The sequence below is a fragment of the Oryza brachyantha genome, chromosome 4 (assembly GCF_000231095.2).
Source record: "Oryza brachyantha chromosome 4, ObraRS2, whole genome shotgun sequence".
Lineage (NCBI taxonomy): Eukaryota > Viridiplantae > Streptophyta > Magnoliopsida > Poales > Poaceae > Oryza > Oryza brachyantha.
Window position 1 is genome coordinate 18,710,653 of NC_023166.2, and position 23,675 is coordinate 18,734,327.

At 37.9% G+C, this 23,675-nt stretch overlaps 1 protein-coding gene across 2 annotated transcripts; it reads right to left on the reverse strand.

Annotated features, from left to right (window-relative positions):
- Window positions 1-1,659: 1,659 nt before the first annotated feature.
- On the reverse strand, window positions 1,660-14,487 carry LOC102707862 (ABC transporter C family member 2-like). 2 transcript variants are annotated; one of them, XM_006652776.3, is made up of 29 exons: window positions 13,736-13,903; window positions 13,080-13,460; window positions 12,780-12,961; window positions 12,627-12,666; window positions 12,395-12,554; window positions 12,162-12,276; window positions 12,005-12,085; window positions 11,873-11,897; window positions 11,706-11,762; window positions 11,393-11,458; window positions 11,188-11,262; window positions 10,692-10,799; window positions 10,282-10,416; window positions 9,651-9,757; window positions 9,476-9,569; window positions 9,034-9,201; window positions 8,612-8,752; window positions 7,764-7,970; window positions 7,584-7,682; window positions 7,230-7,382; window positions 6,269-6,663; window positions 5,935-6,115; window positions 5,517-5,840; window positions 4,670-5,426; window positions 4,467-4,588; window positions 3,737-3,982; window positions 3,083-3,184; window positions 2,569-2,890; window positions 1,660-2,200 (listed from the first exon to the last, which is right to left on the reverse strand). In XM_006652776.3, exons 2-29 carry the CDS (start codon window positions 13,407-13,409, stop codon window positions 2,106-2,108), a joined length of 4,887 nt encoding a protein of 1,628 aa, XP_006652839.1. In that variant the 5' UTR covers window positions 13,410-13,460; window positions 13,736-13,903; the 3' UTR covers window positions 1,660-2,105. The 2 variants fall into 2 exon arrangements, with proteins under 2 accessions (XP_006652839.1, XP_015691991.1); XM_015836505.2 differs by lacking the exon at window positions 13,736-13,903 and adding an exon at window positions 14,125-14,487 and having other exon boundaries at window positions 2,106-2,200.
- Window positions 14,488-23,675: the final 9,188 nt, after the last annotated feature.

Genomic DNA, 23,675 nt, shown 5'->3' on the forward strand with positions numbered 1-23,675 from the left:
TCCTACGATATTAATATATTTTTTCTATTCTTGTGGTTTGAAAAATAAAATGAACCGAAAAGGCCCTTAATATATATAGCTTTTAATGAAACTTTCAGAAACACCAAATTTTGATACGGCGAAAGTAGTTAGAATAGATTTTGGTCTCCTTTGAAACGAAGGATTAGTGAAGGAATTTTCTAGGATTCTAATCCTATGGGGGAAATATTTAGCTCTTTGTTTCTGAGACTTCCTAACTCCCATGAAATTTCTTATGAGTGCATTCCTTTGAGTCTTATCTCTATTATCTAATATTTTTTGACTTTATTCTCATCTATCCAAACAGTTATTTCTATACTTTTTCTCTATGTTATAGCACTATGTTTCGCGTATGGATTCCAAGAAACATTCTATACCTTTTTTTTATTCTAGTGTTTTTGCCTTTGCTCTAATAAAAATTTGATAATATCAGAATTTACCAGGGTTGGAACTTTGGATGTTATTAGCAACCAAGCAGCGGTGTCAAGCAGTTAATTTGTTCACCCTAAAACCTGTGATGGGGCGCCCCATGTTTTCAATTCCAAAAAGGGACCTTCTCCATGATGCAGTATTTAAATAGAGAGTAGGTGTTGCTGCATGCCAAGAGATAACAACAAATTCTGGCTGCTGATCTGTTGTATATGGTGATGGCCGGCGTAAGCGCTGACGGCTTGTGGGGTTAGTGGCGGTGCCTATACGCTGCTAGATGATGCATCGTGCGTGCACTGTGAACTCTCTTCTCGCTCTTTGATCAAGGATAATAATCACATAAGCTGGAGCACAGGAGAAAGTGAACAATAGTATTACGTCCGTAAAACCACGTGTCTTTTACCTTTTTCTTCCTTAAAAGTCAAATGATGACCATTTGTTTTGGCGCGTGGAATTATACATATATCAATGGATAAAACCATGCCAAAGTAAAACGAACAATGGGGTAAAATGGACCACCCATCCATACTACCAGAGAAACTAATTCAACCCAATTTTACGAGACAGGGTTGACGATTTCGGGTTTTGTAATTTAACGATATTTTTTAAACTCGACGACAGGACAAGGGACTGAAAGTGAAGTTTTTTTTTCCTTGGATGAACTGGATGAACGGGATGAATCTGACATACTATGATACTAAAAAATGCATTACAGAAGAAAGAGACTGACCCAACACTTTTACTGACGTCAGCCACATAAACTTTCAGAGTTCATGAAATCTACGACCTGTTCTTCACAGCCAAAACGATTGCACTGTGTGGGCGAGATCATATGGAAATCCAGGGCGCCGTCCAAAATCAAATTCTTCATGTGGTTAGCCGAGCAAAATCGTTGTCTAATTAACAAGCAGATAACCTGAGTAAGAGAGGATGGCCACACCATGCGAGCTGTGTTGTCTGTCAGACAACATCAGAAGATTGTCAGCACTTGTTAGTAACATGCCCCTACACGGCACGAGTTTGGCGGCTCACGCGTCAATGGGCAGGGTTCGTGTTCCCCACGCCAAGTGAAGCAGCCAAATCGTTGGGTGAGTGGTGGCTGGACGCAAGGGCTCTTTGCCAGACGAACTTTGACAGTCTGGTACAACTTCTGTGCTGGATGATTTGGAAAGAGCGTAACGGGAGAATTTTCAATCAAAAAAACAGCAACGGCAGCAGCTAGCAATAGCATAGAATTATACTCCCAACTACAACTGTATAAAAAGTATTCTGAAACAAATTTGATGTATATATTAGTCATGTACAGCAAGTACTTGTGGACGGCGCTGCGTCAGTACAGCAAGAATTGCCATACTGTTGCAAAAAGAAAAACCTCCACTTTTATTCAAGGATGTGAGTCAGGACGGTGAGTCTACTAACCATATCCACGCCAATATGTTGTCGACAACAATTGCTCCTTTGGAACGCAGGATTCTTGAAACAGTGATAGGGAAAGAAAAATGCAGGATTGAATTGCCCTATCACCTTAAATTCTATGCATTGGAAATGCCAACATACCGGTGACAAAATTTTACATGTCTCCAGGAATTAACACCTTCTGGAAAAGGCTGCACCTCCAAATTTACTCAGCAAGGGTACTTGAGCTATGAATGATACATCTACATTTGGTCCCAGTCAATAGAACTATTGTTTTCGAAGTTGTAGCTAGGCTGTTGTAGACGGTTGCGACCCAATCTGCTCATCATGGCAAGACCTGAAAGAAATAAGATATATACATATTTGATCAGAAGGTCAGATTGATACAGCTGAACACCAAAAGCAATGTCAATGTCATGTGAAGCGCATGCATTTGCTAGTGTTAGTATCTATGTTGGTACAAGAAAATCTTATCCTTATATTTCACCAATCGAACACCAAGTGTTAAATATTGGATTCATCAAGACTTCTCTGATGTACCAATATTACCCAGAACATTACCCAGTTTCCATTAACTATAGCATTGGCAACGTACTGTATCATTGGGGATCAGTGTAGTAAACTTATCCTGAGTATTGCACAAAATACATGCTACTCTGAAGCATTGGCCAAGAGAAAGGTATTGAGATGAACTGATGCATGTACCTTCGATGACTTTGTAAAGTGATGACCACCACCTATCAGGTGGAACCTCATACTGAGTGAGTGTTTCATCAATTTCTGTATTGTGCTTCCCTTCAAGGACATTCTGAAGAGTGATTACTGCATCTTTTGTTTTCCTGAGGATGTTGTTTCCCTCAGCAGCCTCCAGCGCAAGAAGGTCACTGTGTGAAGAGGCAAGGCTAGCAGCAAGCGCAAACTGTGCAGCAACTGCCCATCGGTTAGATGCTACCCACTTCCTCTGTATATCTTGCATCTTGCTTTCTTCCTTTCGCAACCTCTCCTCACCATCCCCAAATACAAGAGTCTGTCAATAATTCAGTCATAAGAAAAGTTGAATCAGAACACATATCAATTTCTTCACTGAAAGCCAACAGAGGAAACTTGAGCAACAAAGTGTAACATAGATTGCATGCAGCCATGTGAGATGTGACAGCCCAAAGTGGATGGTAACACATTATTATTTGTCATGCTCAGCATTGAGATGACAGAAAATCACCTTAAGATACTCTGCATTGCTTGGTCCTGTACTCTGAACCATCTTGGAGAAAGCGCTCTGCTCATTGCTCAAAAGATTCTCAGGAGAGTCAAATTCCAAAACCTGAAATGAAGACAGTTTCAAAACTGAGGTGCCAACAGTTACACAATTGAGAAATTAGGGAACAGAACGTGTTTAGCTCTCTATTTGTTAGAGTGAACAGAATGATTTCAGTTCATCTATCTCACTTAATTAGCAAATACCAAGAGTCTTTTCAGGGTGTATTAAATGCTCTTACAAGTCATCTACAATACTAATAGAATATGAAAGAAAAAACATTGGAATCATGCAGACTGTTGAAAAAACAGTTTCTAATATAGAGATTATAAAGGGTAGTATGATACTAATTACAGACAAGCTCACTATGACCAAGTTTTAATCAGTTGGACAAATGTGCAAACCAAGCTCCAGGAGGTAAGGAAAGCAACATCCGAATTGAGCATCCAGACCAGACAAGCAACAAGCCTTCAGTGGTTATTTCGGAAATAACACTATCAGAAAATACTATCAGAAGACAATATGAGGCATGCCAATACTATCAGGAAATTATTGTTGTATTACTATTCAAATGAGAGGCAAGCACCAGAATGAAGAAAGATCTATTCAATAGCATACCTGCCCAGCACTTAGAATAAGCAACCTGTCGCAGTCAATGACGGTGTTCAGGCGGTGAGCAATTATGAGCATTGTACAACTCTTGAACTCTTCTCTGATTGTCTTCTGTATGAGAGCATCAGTTCGAACATCAACAGCCGCTGTTGCCTCATCAAGAACAAGTATCTTTGCCCTCCGCAGCAATGCACGAGCTAAACTCAGCAGCTGCCGCTGTCCAACGCTAAAATTTTCACCAGCCTCCGAGACCTGTGTTCACAAAATGAAGTTCCATGGAAGTTTTCCATAGTGTTCATTTAAAAAAAATATATAACAAGGTATTCCCTCCGTTCCACACTATAAGATTTTTTAGTCCTCCCTAGATTTATGTGGATCCTAATGAATCTAGACACATATATAAAACATATATATTGATTCATGGATAAATCTAGGTACGGCCAAAATATCTTATAATATGAAATGGAGGGAGTAACTAATATAAACAAAATAGATTTCTCATAAAATGTTATTAAACATTGCTTTCTACAAGGAGAAAACAGAAGTAGCATAATTCAATAACAATCCTGTCTAATTTCGAGAGCAAATTATTGGAATAAATTGAATACCAGAAGCTAAAGTGGTAAGCTAGTTGCATCTTAGACTGACATAAAAAAGTGACAAGATTGGCATACATCATCTGTAAACAAAACTGAAACAATGGTCTGAAATTAATAAGAACAAACAAGGTACGTACCTCAGCATCTAGCCCCAGAGCATTCCTCCTTATGACATCTTTTAGATGAGCCCTTTCAAGTGCCTCCCAGAGATCCGCATCATTGTGCTCACTAAAAGGATCCAGATTAAATCGAACAGAACCTGGATAAGAGTACCCCCAAAAGACATTTATGATGTAGAAAAGCAAATGGCAAGATTTATTGTGTATTTTCAGAAACATACCTGAAAACAGGACAGGTGCCTGTGGTATTATTCCAAGAACTTTGCGTAGGTCCCAAATTCCAAACTTAGAAGTGTCACAATCATCAATCAATATTCTCCCCCGTTCCAGCTCCACTATACGGAACAGAGCATTCAGCATGCTAGATTTACCAGCTCCTGTTCTGCCAACTATTCCTACCTTTTCGCTGCCATTAATGATGAAAGATATGCCATGAAGAACAGGAGGAAGTTCTGGTCGGTACCGAAGCACGACATCATCAAACTTGACAACACCAGATGATGGCCAACCAGGAGGTGGCCTGCTATCCTCAATGACAGGAGGAGCCTCAGAAGGCAACTCAATGTATGTTCCTACCCGCTCAACAGCATTTAAACTGTTTTCAGCTAGACTTGCAAGACGAAGTACAGCTGTGAGCAAATTGGTGATATTGAGGGTGTAAGTAAGAAGAAGACCCATTGTGGAGGCAAAAGCCTTTTGATTTTCTGCTCGTTGGTTTTGCATGACTGCAAATGTTGCTGTGAACCATATCATGATGCCACCCAATGTTTCCAGGCGGATGGCCAGCCATCTGTTTGAACTCATGTTCACAAGAGTGAATCTGATGTTGTTGTCCATTGATTTCCCGTTGATGTTTGCCATTCTATCATAGGCTTTGTAGGCACGGATTGTAGAGAGACCATTCAATGCCTCTGCAAATTGAGCATACACTGGAGACCTTGTAATGGAATCCAGGCGCTTTACCTCACGAGACGTAGTCTGAAAAATGACAGGTATGAATTGTCAAGATTCGAGAAGGTAAGATTAACAGTAAAATCTTTTTAGAAAAAACAGACAGCACAAAAGTACCTGGTAATAGAGGTAAGCTGCATAAAACAAAATCAGAAGTGGCATGATAGCCCAGAGAGACATAGTGCTAACAATGCCAATGAGAACAAATGTTGAGAGCAACTGAGATATTTGTGCCATAAACATATTCACAAAGACAGCCACATTCCTGTCAATGTCACCCAAATCCTTTGAAAATCTGTTGATGATCCGTCCAAGTGGATTGGTGTGAAAAAATACCATGGGAGCTCTTAATATAGACCGGAGCATGGCATCATGCAACCTCTTGGCTGCTCGAAGACTTGATGTGATCAGCCAGTAAGAATTCGTTAGAGTGACTAGAACCTATTAAACACATCATATTTTGCGGTCAGCATGTTATCAGCCAGATTAATTCAAATACTAATCAAGAAAGCAGATGAAAAAAAGGTATATGTACCTGCCCAAAAGAAAGAAGGCCGTAGATTAAATTGTAGTAACCAGGACCATGGATTTTCGTAGAACCTTGATCTGTCCAAACGCTCAACCATGCGCTACTTGAAATGCGAAGAACTTCAGTGAATGCATAGCAAAAGAAGAGAACAGAGACCACCCAGATCCCTCCCAATGCATTTTTGTAGCTGCAAAGGTAAAGGTATTAAGAGGATATTCCAGGTCATCATGATTTAAAAATATGCTTTATAGTATGCCTCCCTCCCTCTCCTGTTTCTATTCTTATATGTGTATTATAAATTAAATATACTCGCGTGCGATGACATAATATAATCTTTTACCGTGAAAGAACCTTTGCACTTATAACTCCAGTTTCCCTTTCTTCTTGTTTAATCAGAACAGATTTCCCCTGTTTTGTTTTGTTAGAAGTGTCCTGGCTCTTCTGCTTATCACCATCAGCTATTAGACTGCCCCCATTTTCTGGGTGTTTTATGTCATCCTGTGTTTTGCTTTCGTCCTGTTTCTCTTCCATCTGTTCCTCCATCTTTCCAGCGTTTTCCATGAGCTTCTTAAAAAGTTCCCCAGAGTTGGTAAGTTCATCAAAGGTACCTTCTTCTTTAATTACACCATCATGGACTAGCAGTATTTTATCCACATATGGTAGAAAATGTAGCTGATTGGTAACAAGAACCCTAGTTTTGTGTCGTAGCTCATCTTTAATACATTTGTCAAATACCTGCATAAGCACATGATAATAGGGTATCCATCATTAAGATTATTAGTTGAAATAAAATGTTTTCGAACAGCATAAAATCTTTGTTTGGATCACACAACAATTTGTCAGACTCTAAAATCTGTACTGAAACACTCCCAGCCCCAAACCACCATGTATATGATGATTTGGCATATGATTATCATATGATCTGCCAAAGGAGCATCCGCCACATTAGTTTGGTTGGTCAAAAGAAACAGATTTTAAGTATTTACCGTGATAAAAATTGCATCATATTATATTGACGCAATTACTTGACAACAAGTAGAAAGTGTGCCTATCTGCAGTAAACAGGCATAAGAAAAAAAAAGTGCATAACAATATGATGTTCACAACAGAAACATGGCTGACACATGCCAAACCAATGGCATAGAATCACATGTTCTCACATCCCAGGGAAGTAACAGGCACAAGGGAACTTAATTAATAGGAATTGACATCATTGCCAAATACCAATGCAGAAGGCTGTAAAATGTGAGAAGGCTGTAAAATTGAAAGCATGAACCACAGAGGTAGCAAGATGAATGCACCTGTCGACCAACATGGGCATCTAATGCACTCAGTGGATCATCAAATATGTAGACATCTGAATCAGAATAAACAGCTCTAGCCATTGAGACTCTTTGCTTTTGACCCCCGCTGATGTTAACTCCTCTTTCTCCAATCTCCGTTAGGTCGCCACCCTGACAACAAGATAAGATATTTTTTCTGGTCAATTCGCAGATACAAGAATATAAAGCACGGAAACCAAGATAGAAAAAGGTATTGGCAATATAATTTCAACATCACAGATGGAAAAATACACTCCCTAGCAAGCTCGTCATCAAATGAAAGCCAAACTTTTCCAAAGTGAACTTTGAAGATTGAAGCAGTTTACAACTTACTGGGAGTAGGTCAAGGTCATGCCGTAATGAAGTGACATCTATTGCTTTCTCATAACGTGGAGGTTGGAAGGGAGAGCCAAACAATATGTTGTCCCGGACCTGCACAGATAATATTATACATGTAGAAGCCATAAAGGGTGCAATCTAACAATCAACACCAATGGAGATGTAGTATCTCACTGTAGCATTGAAGATCCATGAAACTTGAGGAACATAAGCCACTGATCCACGAAGGACCACTGAGGTATTTGACCCTGACACTGGTGGTATTTCACCAAGCATTGCAGAAATAAGAGAAGTCTTCCCCTCCCCAGTGCTTCCTACTATTGCAACCAAACGGCCGATAGGTACATCCAGATTGACATTAGATAAAGTTGGTCTCTCAGCCTGCCAATAGTTGAAAAATTGCATTTTAGAGCAACATAACATTGGAGGGAACATGCAGTGCTATCAACCATATAAAATCATGTGACAAAAATGGGAACCAATAAGAGCTGGTCAGAATAGTATCCTGAAGCTTGCCGCCAAATCACTGATTCGTTGCGAACTAAGGAGACATCTGTCATAGGCATCTTTCTATGAATCGACTATTCAGTGACTAGATGCTCTCTTGTGCACTGACCTTGCTGTTCATACAGCATGCTAACCTATTAATACTCTACTTCAGTACTGATTTACCCAAATATTTGTTTCTTTTCAGCACTCCAGACAATAGAACAGTAATATATGTATAAAAATATCAATGCATGATAGAGTTGAACGTGCAAGAGTCAACAAAGATATACTACCTCCGTCCCAAAAGACTTTAATTTTTGAGCAATTATTGCATTGAAGTTTTGGTACAGTATGGGACAAATGCATTGAGATTTGAAAAGGTAGGAGACAAATGCATTAGGGTTTGAAAAAGTGAAGGACATTATAGTCTTTGTAATTTTGTATAGGTATATGTGATGTATGCTAAAAATAAAGTCTTTCTGGGACAGATGGAGTATTTCGATACCAAGTAAATATCTGAAACATGAAATTACCTGAGATTCCCATGAAAAATATCCATTCTTAATAGAAATTGCTGGAAGCTCAGGATCAAGAGGTGGATTGGGCAGAAGTAATCTCTCTTCAGCCAAGAGGAGATCTTCCAGACGTTTCAATGACACTTTACAATTAACAACCTATTGAATTTAAATGGAAAAACAAAATAGTAAGGTAACTATGAGTACTAAATAAAAGAGTTATTGAAGAAGTAAAACAGGGAACTGTCTCAAGCCATCATTGGGCTGCGACCAAAATTCTAAAAACCATTGTACTAATTTTCTCTGCCAAAGCCAGATGAAAATTATGTGGTGCAAGAATGGTTATCATCCAAGCATATACGTTCAGAAGATGGTATGCTTCTTAAACTTGCATAGAAAGTGGGAAACTTAACAAGAAATAATTTGCAGCTTTTGCACACCTGAGTTATCAGATTTGGCAGCATAAAAAGTGGAAATCTTAAGACAGCAAATAGTGAGAGTGATGTAAACGCCTTTGCTGGTGTCAAGTCACCTCCCAGCAGAGAGTATACACCAAATGAAACCACAGTGACAATAACAGGGATACTGTTGAGGATGAAGCTATTCAGCTGCAGCAGGCAAGGAAGAAAATACAAAAGATGTAGTGAGCCAACAGTAAGTGATGCAAAAAATCTCTCATATTTATTTTAATTTTAAGTAACTACATAACTGTAAATGAACTATAATGGAAGCAACGGTACAGTTGATACTATCGCATGCAACACCAACTCTCATTGTGTATACAGTGAGTTCATGGACACATGATTAAAAAAGAAAGAGAGTATATGTAGAAGAATGAAATTGACACAGGTGAAAGATAAATTAAATACAAAATGAGCATACCGCAGCAAGCAATTGAGCGCTGCGGAACCATGAGAGTTCATCATCACGGATGTCCTGCACTTTTGACTGGAAACTTTGCTCCCAAGCATAACATCTAGCCAAGCAATTATTGAGACAATTTATAAATAAAATGAGTAATATTTCTAGTAAAAACACAAGTAAATGTATAGCATACTTGACTGTATCCATTGCAGCTAATATTTCATTCATTAGACTGATTCTCTTGTCAGTCCTTTGCAGTCCTTCCTTGGTAAGTTTTTGCATTTTGCTTATGATAACAGTCTGGTAAAGTAAATAAAGAAAACATCGACCAGTCAGATCTATGTTGAAAGTAGCAAAAGCTTGATTGAAAATAAAATCGTAATTTGAAATGCATATATAATTCATAAAAATAGCATATGCTGAAAATCAGCAACTGCTATGTGTCTTGGCAATTTGCATTATAAGCTTCAAAAGGGAAAGCATAAGCAGCAAGAATTAGGCAAACATTTTTTTTAAAGATTTAAGCATTGACTTGACTTGAGTATTCGTGTTCAATTTATGGACAAAAATACAGCATCAAAGAATTTCTTGCATGGCAGAAAAAACTAAACAGATGTACCAACAATATTACACTACAACCTCATAATAGATGAAACTGATCAACAACTAAATGATGACATGAACATTCTAAAGTGAACTCTAGGCTTGATACAAGACTATATATAAAAACACTAAGTAGATATTGATAATGCAGGGACCATATAGGAAGTTAAAACTGCAGCATAAGAGCTTCCATAATTGAACATGTCTAAAGAGAAATGTACCTGAATTGGGAACAAAAGAACCAACATGAGTGCACCAACCAATGCTGCAGGGCCTAGTTGTGCATACAGAAGGACCATGGAAATGATAATACGGAAAGGAGCAGACCATAGACTGTGAAGTTGCTGGCACACTTGCTGCAAAAGTAAAAAACTAAAAATTAAGAGAAACATAATACATAAATGACCACAAGTCCAGGATATATGGTAGCACATAATGCATTGGTTGCTCCATTGCTCTTTCCTAACAAAGTATTTACTCTGTTTTCCATTTACCTATCATTTCGGACATCAACAACGAATCCAATATACACATTTTACCATTGGTTTTTTCTAATTATATGCTACCAAAAAAATAAAATAAATAATGTTGAACTGGGTAACATTGATTAAGCCTATATATAAGATCACACCTGAAGAGATTCTGCGTCAGTTGAAATCAAATTGGTTATCCTCCCAGAGGCAAACTTCTTTCGACTATCATTAGTTAGTCGCAAAGACTTACGGAAAACAGCTGCGATCTGTGAAACAAAAGGATCATAGCATAAGTGTGTAACCAATTAACAATATTTAATGGTAGCTGAGATGGCTATGGTAGTAGTACTTGCAGGAAAGTTAATTACCAGACCATATTATATCACGGTAAACATAAGAAAAATAAAGGTCTAACCAAAATATAACAATTAGACATGTCCCTGATATAGAAACCAGGACGTTCAATTCCAAAGATGGCCATGGGAGTAAAGAAATCAGGAAGCTCAATTCCAGAGATGACCATGGGAATAGAGGGGGAAAAAAGGAACAATCCAAAAATATAGGAACAAGTGGTTCGCTGATTGTCGGTTGACAAAATAGCCTCAGAACCCAAAGGACAAATGTATTAAACCATGCTAAATAAGCAACACCTACCAATGTTGATCTCAACCTGAAACCCGTTCGCATGACATTCTGAAAGTACTGTGCTTCAGCAAGAACACCCAGTGACTGGAGAATGGTAAACAAAAAGGTTAAGTAATGAAAAGTATGTCCAGTTTTGGCTCACATGCAACACAATTGTTGCTTGGAAGTTCAAATACACTGTGTGAAACATGTAATAGAAGAAAATAATCCATACCACTCCAGCAAAAATTGAGAAAGCGTAGATGTAACCATTCCAAGATGGATCGCCTTTTTGCATAGACTGCCAAAAGAATATCAACCTTTAGTGGTGCAGAGCACCTAACAGTATCATCTCAACTACGTGAGAGAAAAGTTAGATCTGGTCTTTCATATATAAATTTAAAAATTGCACAATTACCCAGTATGTTTTGAAATAACTTCACTAGTTTGCTGATGGTGAAAAGAAATAATAAAATAAAGATTGAAAAGATAACACGGTGCAACTTTTATGCCATTGGCTTTGAGATATCATGAAACTAGAAGCATACCTCCAACAAGAGGTTCAATATGAGTGGACCAACAAACTGAGAAGCATCATTGCCAATCTACAAAATTTTTGGAGGGAAAAGGATGAGTTGACAGGAATAACACAAAATACTATCAATGGAACCAAATTGAAGGATAGCTTTACAGAAGTCCAGATACATTTGCCTACCTTAAAAAATCCTCCTAGCCAGAACCTAAAAATGAAAGAAACCAATCACTACATAAATACAAACGATATAGCAAGAAGGGAGCACCCTAAAGGTATTCTTTGAAAATATAGTTATCATCTGTACGAATATACCTTCCACCAAGGCTGCTATGCAGAGCTCGTAACAGCCACGGCTTTGGTTTTTGAAGTTCATTATTCCAGCATTTTTGGAACCTGAGAAATGACTCCAAGGTTAAGATCTGCACGTACAGGTACTTCTCATTTCAGTAAAAATGGTTGCGGAACATACCTGTTGTACAATGTTTCAGTCTCATCCCAACTGTCTAATTTCCAAATATCCTTGTCGGTGATGGGCCTTCTAAATCCTTGTTGCATTAAAGGAGTCATCCACGAAAAGAATATCTCTAGAAAAGTAACAAGAAAACAAAAAATGCATCAGTGTGCCTCTAGAAATTTAGATTAAATTGTGAGGGCAGACACAATATGCAATAGTGTGCTACAACTTATTAAATATTTACTCACTGGAAAATATATTAGCATGCCTCTCAGGGCAAATCTGCTCTCCACCAGGCAGAGGTTCATAATCAGTATTGTCAACAAGTGCCTCATGCCTGACTGGAGTATAACCCGGATAGGAATCCAAGCTAGGCAGATAAACCACCATGAGAATTCCAAACAAGAGCTGCAGAGATGATAGGTTCAGTATACAACAAATATCGCTGAAGTACAATTAGCATATAATAATAATACATACCTTGCATATTAACTCACTGCAGTATAAGTAAAATATTGAACTGCATAACCAAAATACAGAAGTCAGTCTTCCTTGAAACATCTAAAGAGTATAAACTTCTCTATCACCATCCAATAAATTTCATGGATAAAGCATGCTTCATGTGTATTATACCTTGAACTATAATACTGCCTTACTGAAAGCAGAAGATTGAACATAGCAGCTTCCCCAACCAAGACATAAATGACCACAAACCGGATGTACCATCTAAACTCATAGATATAAATTCTTGTCTCCAGTGCAATCATTACAATCATACAGCACCAAGCAGCAATCTCAACGATCGATGAGGTAACCTATAGAGGCAGAATTTCAAGTGACAGAAAAGGTCAAGGGATGCAATATTTTGGTATTAAGTGAAGTTCTGAAATAGTGTGCTTAACTCTAGTTGCTGACACATATACATGTTCTCACCTCAAATGGAGCAAGGCTAGTCTGCCCATCCAAGTTCATTATGGAGGTACCGGTGGCGATCCTATAAAGTAATTCAGCTATGCAGTACACCACGAGCAGCCCGAGCAGATAATTGTAGTACGGCGAGCGTAATTTGTATCGCTGCACCGTGTAGTCCCTCGTCGTCCTCCATATCCGATAGAAGCAAACACCGAAGAGTGCGAGGTACGAGATGCACACCACCAAGGTGTCGGTGCCACACGGTGTGTAAGCACCAAAAGCATTCTCCACATCTGACCACACCCCGCCATTGACTGGCTGGCAGTACCATCCCAGTGGATTGAAACCCATGTCAAACCCTCCCCTTAGCACCAATGCCCGTCACTCAGCTCTGATCTTCCCCTGAATTCAATAGCAAACCGATGATAAGTTGGTACCCCAATCTGTAAGTAAGCACTGTACTTGCAACATCAAATTTCCGTACTTGATGAAACAATGGTCAACTAGGAACAGAAAACCATGCCAATTGACTAGCCTAACGCACATCCTAGATAGGAATCACACTCACTCAACCCATAAACCTCAGTAAACACCCATGGATCAGAACAAGATGCAATTGATGAATATTTCAGAATTTAAGCACAAAAGGCAAAATACTTTCACTGAAACCCTTTCACCTATCGAATCTTTGGAGATGAAAAAACCGGGCACGAAGAACATGTCTTCTCCAAAGGAGCTTAAAAGAACCAAGATTTATCTTCCCAAGATAATATGCATCAGGACGCTTTTCACAACGAAAGGTATGAAAAAGGGCACCTTTTCTGCGTTGTTTTGGGGGGTAAAACCTGCGCCGAGTTATCCTCTACGCAAGAGCCGAAACCAACGAGAGCCACCCAAACCAACAAGAGCTACAGGACAAGAACATCCAAATCACGCAGCCTCGCCCCCTCGAAGATCGCAGCGAAAAATGAAAACCCAACACTTCACCAGAAAAAAGCACGCGTCTTTCCAGGATCGGCAGCGAGCGGAGCACCCCAAGAAACGCAGCACGGGAGCTGGAGCTCACCTCGCCGTCGGCTCGGATCAACCGGAGAGGTGGCGGCACTAGCGGCGACGAACCATGGGGGGCCAGGCCAATCCCAGTCACGCGACTCCGCGGGTCGCGGGCACCTCTCGATCACCTCTATTATTTATGGGTTTTGGATGTTGAGTCTGTCCCCGCTCGGGAGAGTGAACAAAAACGAGATCTTTCTTGCATATGGGGGTCCGGATTCTTTGATTCTTTCCTCGATTTTTTGGGGAGAAGGAACTGGGTTGGGTTCGTCACGGATGATGCCGATGCTGCTGGGATGGTGGAGCTTTTTTTCTTTTTGTACGTTTTGTGCTGCGTGTAGAGACTCCCAATGGGGAGATCTCCCCAATGGGTGGTGCAGCAACTGCGTACTGTGTGACGATGGGATCATCAAGTTTGGAATTTTATATCTGATGATGCCCAATTTTTATGGAGGGGGTAACCCGTAATCCAACATATTTCAGATTGTACAGTTTTAGACTGTTTTATTTCAGATGATGCCCAATTTTTTATAGACTGTTTTATCGTTGTTAAGAAATTACATCAATATATTATTACGTTTGACTGTGTAAAACTGTAGTACGTGAATGTGTTAGAATTTTAGGCTAAAAATCAGCAACTCATGGTAAAACTGTAGCATGGGAATGTGCTAGAATTTTACGCTAAAAAGTTAACTCTGTTAAAATTTCGCGCTTCCTATAAGTTGAAATAGAGCGAGAATATTTAGGTGTGAAAACATTAGGAAAATTTTTGACCGTGTTAGAGACCATTTTCACAAAAACTAGATGACATATCGTGTTTTGCTGCGAGGTATATGAGTAAATGTACGTTAAATATATTAAAATGATAGATAAATATACTCGTTGTGTGACATATTGATGAATATACGTTGAAAATATTATGAAAATAATATAGAGGACAATGGTTTTGACATATTTGTATATTAATATTTAAAATATAGCATGTACGAGGTTTAAATACAGAGGATGATGGTTTGCCATATTTGCATATTGATATTTATGCCAAACGTGTATTAATGCCGCTACTAAATAGATTATAAATATAAAAACGTCCTAACGATATCGAGCCATTTTCACGAAATAATATAAAATTCATATTTTTTTCGACCGCTTTTATTCTTAGTATAAATTTGATGTTCCTCGTATGGGTTATATTTTGAGAATGCAAATCAACTATCTTTAGGGGTGTTTTTATTTTGTGCACGCAACCGTACTTTTCATGCATTGCACTTTTGTTTCCTTCTCGTACTGTTCGCCATAAAACCTGCAAAAAAAGGGCCACTGGGACACCTACTCGTGGTCGTCGTACCTTTGCCTCTTATCTTTATTTTCTTGAAAATGAACTTTTATGAAGCAGTAGTATTAAAATAGAGAGTAGGGAATTGTTTTTCAAATTTTTTTTTCAAAAACATCACATCGAATTTTAGACACCTAAATAAAGCATTAAATATAGATGAACCAAAAAATCAATTGCACAGTTATGTAAGAAATCTTGAGACGAATCTTTTAAGCCTAATTAGACCATGATTAGCCATAAGTGCTACAGTAACCAACATGTGCTAATGACGGATTAATTAGGCTCAAAAGATTCGTCTCGCGGTTTCTAGGCTAGCCGTGAAATTCGTTTTTTCATTCGTGTCCGAAAACCACTTCCGACATCCGATTCAACATTTGACGTGACACTTCTTCTAAAAATTTTTTCAATCTAAACACCAGCTAGAGTTTATGATATGTGTGGAGCGTCCGTCAAAAGAAACGTCACCAGATTCACTGTATATTTTCGCTTTGCTTGTACTTATAAACTAAAATGTAAATTTTAACTTTAAATTTAAAATTAATTTTAGGATTTTATTAAACTTTATTTTTAACGTGTCTTTTAGATCGATATTAATATATATTGTTATATATTGAAATTATTTTTTAAAATACGGTTGTTCAGCCCATTGTCATTACTTAGACTGGACGACGTCAGCGCTGACGGCCAATCTAGGGCGTACAGTGCCGCTGCCGGATGAGCGAGAAGTCAAACAGAGTGACCATCTCAAAGCCCATCGCTTAGTGCTATCTGTACCTTTTTTATATAAAAAAATGCTATCTGCACTCCTCAACAGAGTGACTGTTTCTATATAAAGTTTTTTAAAACTTAAATAAAATTAATTTTCAAATCTGCGATAGCTAATAATAAAATGCATAGTCCTATTATGTGTAAAATCTTATTCAAAGTATCTACTACATTTTAAGCAGAGAGAAGTAGTTATCTTGCTCTCTCCTAGTATTCTCTCGTCCAACTTAGTTCGCTTTCGGTTGCGGTTAAAGTGTCCGGTGTTATTGTAAAACGTAATAATATATTAGTATATAATTAATTAATTATTAGTTATATAAATAAAAAATAGATTAATATGATTTTTAAACAACTTTTCTATAAAAAAATTCGTAAAATATACATAGTTCAAGCAGCGTGTACAAGAAAAATGAGGGAAACTGATCGACTACATGAAATGTGGTATGATTTTATAATTAAGTTTGACTTTAACGTGGGGTAGGAGTATCGACGCCAAGACTGATCGACTTCGTAAAATGTAGTTAGGTATTACAATTAAGGCCTTGTTTAGTTTAAATTTTTTTTTCAAAAACATCGCATTAAATTTTTAAACACCTAAATAAAACATTAAATATAGATGAACCAAAAAACTAATTACACAGTTATGGAAGAAATTTCTTTAAGACGAATCTTTTGACCCTAATTAGCCCATGATTAGCCATAAGTGCTACAGTAATCAACATATGCTAATGATGAATTAATTAGGCCTAAAAGATTCGTCTCGCGGTTTGTAGGCCATCCGTGAAATTTGTTTTTTCATTTGTGTCCAAAAACCCATTCCGACATCCGATCAAATATTTGACGTGACACTTCTTCTAAAAATCTTCTCAATGTAAACACACACCTAGTGTGACATTGACACAATTATTTTTCTTGTGGAAAGTTTGGTGCAAACAATCAGGGATCGATGGCGTTGGGTGTGACCATGACATTTCTTCCACCACAAACTCTTTTCAGATTCAGGGAATCAGGGATAAGTTAATAATATTTTTGGGGGGAGTCGGGGGCTGCTAAGTGAGTATATTAAGTCATTTTGATCACCTGTTCTTTGGAGTACCTGGATGTCGTTATGTTTACTATATTATATTTCATGGTCAGTTTCTTAAACAGGCTATCGTAATACAGATACAAATGGTTTGACAAATCAGCTAGTAAAGATGTGTTCGATGCGGTTAATTTCTCCCCTCAACCATAGATTTTTCTTTCCCTTGGTCATAACTCATGAAAGAGAGTTGGGTTTGTTTGAGCTAACCTAGTAAAGCTTAGAGCTTGTTTAGCACGACTCTGCTCTAAAGCATTCTCAATAGCTATTTTAAATTTGATTATACATATTATCATTTAGATAATAATCTAAAATAGATTCTATATTCATATCATTATCATTCTAACAGAACATTCATATTGTCTTCTCTACATATTCATTATGTATTTTTAGATCGAATGTTGAAATATAGAGAATAGAATGAAGTATCAACTGGAGCAGCATTTTTCTCTATATACTCTATTTTCAAGGGGTGTGGGATGAAGTATATACCGAGAATGGATTCATGTCTAGTGGGGCTGGAGTTATATCAAACAAACTTTTAGATAGCTGAGCTATTGAATCACTTAAGGAAAAACAAACTATAAGCGTGGAGTAATATTTACCACAATTGGCATGGAGTACAATAATCATTCTTTTTAACTTATTTAGTGGATTATTTGCTCTATTTTTAAAAAATGCATTTTAAAAAATATTTCTTGTTGCATTACATAAATTGTTTCTTTTGTTAATTAAATATGCTTATCAGAACATTTAATTTACTCATATGACTAAATAAGATAATTTGGGATAATAATTCACCTAAATCTTCCTAATCAGGGGCGTCCGGGGGCGTGTGCGAGGTGAGCGACGGCATAGGCCCCCCAAAAATTATGGGCCCAAGATTTTTATAAAGTATACTAACAGTTTTGGGTTTTCAGATTAGAAATCGGTCTAAGTTGTCTTATATAACAAGTATATATCAACAGTTTAGTTCTTCAAGATTTTATTCCACAAGAAAATAAAAGTCCGGTCTAAATTATAAATTTCTTGAAGTGACATAAGTGTTTTTTCAATACAACCATTACATAAGTGTCATTAGTTTTTTTTGGTACTCGATATCAGGCTTCTACTTAGTGCTCTGAACTAGGCCTCATATTTCATGGACGCCACTGTTCCTAATCATAACCATTTATGTATGTTTCCTAAAATGTATTACCTCCGTCCTATTATCTGCATGTAATATGAAAAAAAGTTATACAGGCATAGAGTGAAAAAATTAAATAGATATACTGCCGAGCAGTAAATAATATTAAGTGGTGCAGCCACATTTATTTGCAGAGAAAGAATAAATAATTAAGTAACTATATAAAAACTAGATAATATGTTATTTCATATTCAGCCGAAAAGGAACATTTTTTGAGTGTTTTGACAGGCTAAACGAAGGGAAACCGCATCAGAGGTTGCCATTGACACCAACACGTTCGGCTCACCTAACCCGATTGGTACCCCGGTGCTCCAGATCTGTGTGCGCGAGTGACGCGACGACGCATTTTTTTTTCCAATAAAAAGGCAGATCACGGAGTAGTCGCAGTAGTTGGGTGCACTAATTTAATAGACATTTCTCTGTCAGTGTCCCGTTGTTCTTGCATCTGATGCGAAAGATTATAAGAAAAAAAATTAAAGGAGTAGTAATATCCTGGGTATTATTATATCCTGTCACGCTTTTGGAAAAAAATAACCCGCATGCGTGAGATTAGGCGCATCTCATTGGGCATGTTTATGTAAGGTTTATGAGCCAGTGCTTTTAAAGCTTCAAAATTACAAATGGTGCTATCTTATTTCAAATAAACCAAAAAAAACTTGAAGTAGCTTTTGTCTTAACTGTGTATGAATGACTTATGACTTAAAAAAACTTATATGAAAAAACTGATTGTTTGTTGAGAATTAAGCTTTTAAGCATAAAAAATCAACTTATAAGCCCTGCCCATATAAATAATGCCTTAATCATGAGGATAAGCATAGGTAGGAGAGCATCCTTGACACTATCAGCAAACTGGAGTGGGTGATAGTAATGGATTCGGATGTGATAAGTGGGCCTCCAGGAATAGATTACACTACTTGCCGAACCAAAAAGGTAGAGGCATACTATTATGTGGGCCTTACAGATTCTACCAAGTCCAAAATGATAGGGACTCAACTCAATTAAGTTTATCCTTTTCTTTTCCTCTAACGAAAAAAAAAAGGAAAATACAGAACATGTAACTTTTATGGATTAAGGAAAAAATTTCAAGAGTTATATTTGCCTATGCTATTATTTGAAAGCCAAATTTCGATCCCAGCGCTTTTGGGATGCTTCTAATAGCTAACGAATGACAAGTGTTTTTTTCTTGTTTAGATCCTGTTGCAACCGATGGCACGGACAGGAGGAGCACGTGATACTCACATGGGCCTCCAAAGACTGAAAATTAGGTTAAGTTGACGATATTTGGGTAGTGTCATGAGCTAGAATCTTATGGGCTGTAAAGCCCACTTAGGCTAACACGTTATACAAATGCATCGTAGGTAGAGAGCAACGAGATATTCGTGACAGATTGTAGCACCTAAAAATATTTCTTCTCAGAAACTTTATCCACTCTATCACTTAGATCACTTGTCTTAAGCATCTATTAACCTTATATTTTAAAACATTCGATTTATTTTTGCAATCAAATAGATAATCTGTGACCACAACCCCGATAATCTCAATCAAATATACCTACAAGTATACACATATAAGAGTATTCATATCAGATACTCTATTCCAAGCATATGGAGAAAATTTGCTCCAGTAGATATTTTATCTCATACTAAAAAAAATATAGAGCTTCTCTCCTTCACTCTATATCTCAACATATAATTAATCTTAAGAGAAGAGAAAACACCAATATGAGTGAAGGCGGTTGTAAAATGTTAGCAAAACATATACAGAGTTGAGTATATAGTATGATTTTTTTCTGCTGGAGCGATAATCGATATAAATAAGAAACTAATTCAGATGATTATCCAAATATCAACATGGGTAACGAAGACCTTGGGAATTATTTTAGATAATGGAAGCTTTACCATCTTGGGCGAGGCCTCAGCCCAGCCCAGCAGAGCAAAACTGTAGCCAAGTCAGAGCCCGTGCTGCACTGCACGGGAATAGAAAGAATCCTGAGACGAAGCCGCCCAGCGCAGCGCGAAACGTAAACGCAGCTCAACACGTTCGTCGCCGATCCATCCGTCCAGAAAAGCCACCTTGCCTTTGCCTTTGCCGCCGCCGCCGTTGCTGCTCTGAAAAGGCCCCTGCCCTCGCCGTCCTCCATTGCTGCCCCCAGCTCCTCCTCCACGAGATGCCCTCTGCTTTTCAGTTTTTAGCCATGCCTGTCACTTGTGCCAACGCACATGGTTAGTCAGACAGAGAGAGAGAGAGAGAGAGAGGAAACAGTGAGAGGGAGCAGCGTGGGTAACAAAAATGCCCAGAAGACTTTCATCGAGAGCTGCATGAATGCAACGGCTGCTGACGATAGATCCACATGAAAGGTTCCGACTATCATGGCTTCCTCTATATGGTACTTCCCTTGTTTACCTTTGAGCATACACCTGATTATATGTTTTATTTAAAAAATTTACATAACTATTAATTATTTCGTTATTATTTGATTTATTACTAAAAATGTTATAAGCATGACTTATAATTTTATATATTTATATAAAAATTTTAAATAAGACGAATGATCAAACGTAAATCCAAAGCAAACCAGAGTAAGATTGTGTCTCCCTCAGCATTACTCTTGAAAGTTACAGCAGTAAGTTCAGACATGCTAGCTGCTAGCCCTGCAACTACATCACATGTCAAGTTCGCAAGCATCACAGCACACCAAGGAGACACATGGAGCCCCATCCTGGGTCATGGCAGCTGGTATGTTCCTGTCCTCTTCTACACTTGTGCTGCAACTACATACTACAGCCAGCAGCCCAGCACGGCTAGCTCGATCACACTTTGTGCTGATGCAGCAACACTGCAAATTAAGAGCTGGAACAATGGCAAGGCCTGCATTATTTAGAGAGTCAGTTTCAGTGCCCTACAAAATTAGCACCACTATTAGTACTGTTCTAATAAAGGGAAATATATTCTCCATTATCATGATTCCATGACTGCTGCATTATCTGCGCCCATATTGCTAATGGCAGTGGAAAAGATTGTGTGCTTTGATCAGGACACTGTGTTGCTCTGAATGAAAGATTCTGTCTAGGCAATCACAATCTGATAACTACTGGTCAGAGAGGAATTCCTCAAACTAAGAGCCCCTTTTTTGTCTAATTGTTCTAACGGTCTCTGCTCTCTAGCCATATGCAAAACTCAATACTGTACACGTAGTACAGTGTACCACCAGTCTAGGCTCTAGTTGCAGAGAAAATGTGCCCCTCACTTTTGTCTCGAGGACCGTGCAATCTTTCCCTCTAAACCATGGATTTGTACATCAAACAATCATTTGTGGTCCATTCCCAGACATACAAACTAATATGTACATTTTTTTTGCTGTGCACAATTAGGGGTGCTACATTGAGAAGATGGTATATGGAATACTATTAAACATCATGAAATGTCACATTATTCGGCATATTTCCATGTGACTGGAACAAACAAGAGAACTAGTGCCCAAAATATTGACAATGAATCCAAGTTTGGCGTTTTTCTAATTTTCAGGGTCGGTCCATTGCATATTCTTTAGTGATGTATTCGTGGTAATTTGGGATCAGCGTGCCAACCAGTTTAATTGCCGCATGTAAAACGTAGAAAACTCTTAGTACGTGATTATTTAAGTATTAGTTTTTATAAACTTGACAAATTCATTAATCTAATTTTTTTAAAACAACTTATATATACATATATATTTTTAAAATATATTGTTTAGTAGGTTGGGAGAGCGTATACTTTTTACGAACACGCCCATTGAACACAGGTAAGTGATAAATTGTAAGCTCAATCATTAGTGCATTTGAGTGTTTGACCAATCATCAAACCTATGAAAGATGGACCATAAACATGATCTGTGACTCGTCACCCTGTTTTGTAAGTACTCATGCTGATGCTTGCCAGCTCTTTGGCCCTAAATTTGGACCACAGATTTTATTAAGGCTACCAGCACATCCGATGAAGCTAATAAATACCAGTAGGAGAAGAACGCAGTACACCAAAACCGAAACCAGTTCAATGAACTAGAGGCTACAGGACTCCAATGGCGGCTCACATGTCAAAATTTTGCTCCAAGTACACATTGAATCCAAATCCAAACGCATGAACCTTGGCACGTCAGAGAATCAGAGTGAGGGCAGCATTGGCAGCAGCAGTCTGTAACCAATTCCTACGTACAATCAGAGTGATGAGTACGTATGATGGTATGAATGCAATGGTCAAGGTTGACTCACATCTGTTCACAGCTCCTTCGTCCTATACCAAGAGGCTGTTTGGATCTAGAGATTTTTTTAAAGTTATTTGTCACATCGAATGTTTGAACGTTAATTAGAAGTATTAAATATAGACAGATAACAAAATTAATTACATAAATAAATGCTATTTCATTAGATAAAATTTTTAAGACTAATTAAGCCACGATTAGTAAATGGTTACTATAGCATCACATTCGCTAATCATGGACTAATTAGGCTCAATAGATTCGTCTCGCAAAATAGTCTAGAGTATGAAGTGCGTTTTATTAATAGTCTATATTTAATACTTCTAATTAGTGTCCAAACATTCGATGTAACAGATACTTACCCTGTGGATCCAAACAGGTCTAATAACCTCTCAGATATACGGAAGCATAAATTGAGGCTATTTTTACGTGTCACGTTTAACGTTTGACCAGATATTGAAAAGGGTTGAAAAAACAAATTTCATAGCTCGTCTGAAACCGCGAGACAAATCTTTTGAGTATAATTAATCCGTCATTAGTAATGTGGGTCACCGTAGCACTTTATGACTAATCGTAGACTAATTAGACTCAAAAGATTCATCTCACGATTTTCCCTCTAACTGTGTAATTTGTTTTTTCGTTTCATCTTAGGTGTTTAAAGATTTGATATGATGTTTTTGGAACTAAACGGGATGGCTGAGTGGAAAATGTTGAACTAGTCAGACTCGGGTAGTAATTATCTGATCATAAAGAGCTTTTTATTTTTTTCATATCATGGTCAATTAGATGGATGGCTACTATACTTATTCATTACCCTCTAAAATCAATAGGCAGGAAGATGACAAAAGTATATTCATACTAGTGACGACATCTTACATCTTACCCCATCCTCGTGACACTGGGAATTGGGATTAGATAGTGCGACGAGAGTGAGAGTGCATGATGACATGGGATGGGCCCGT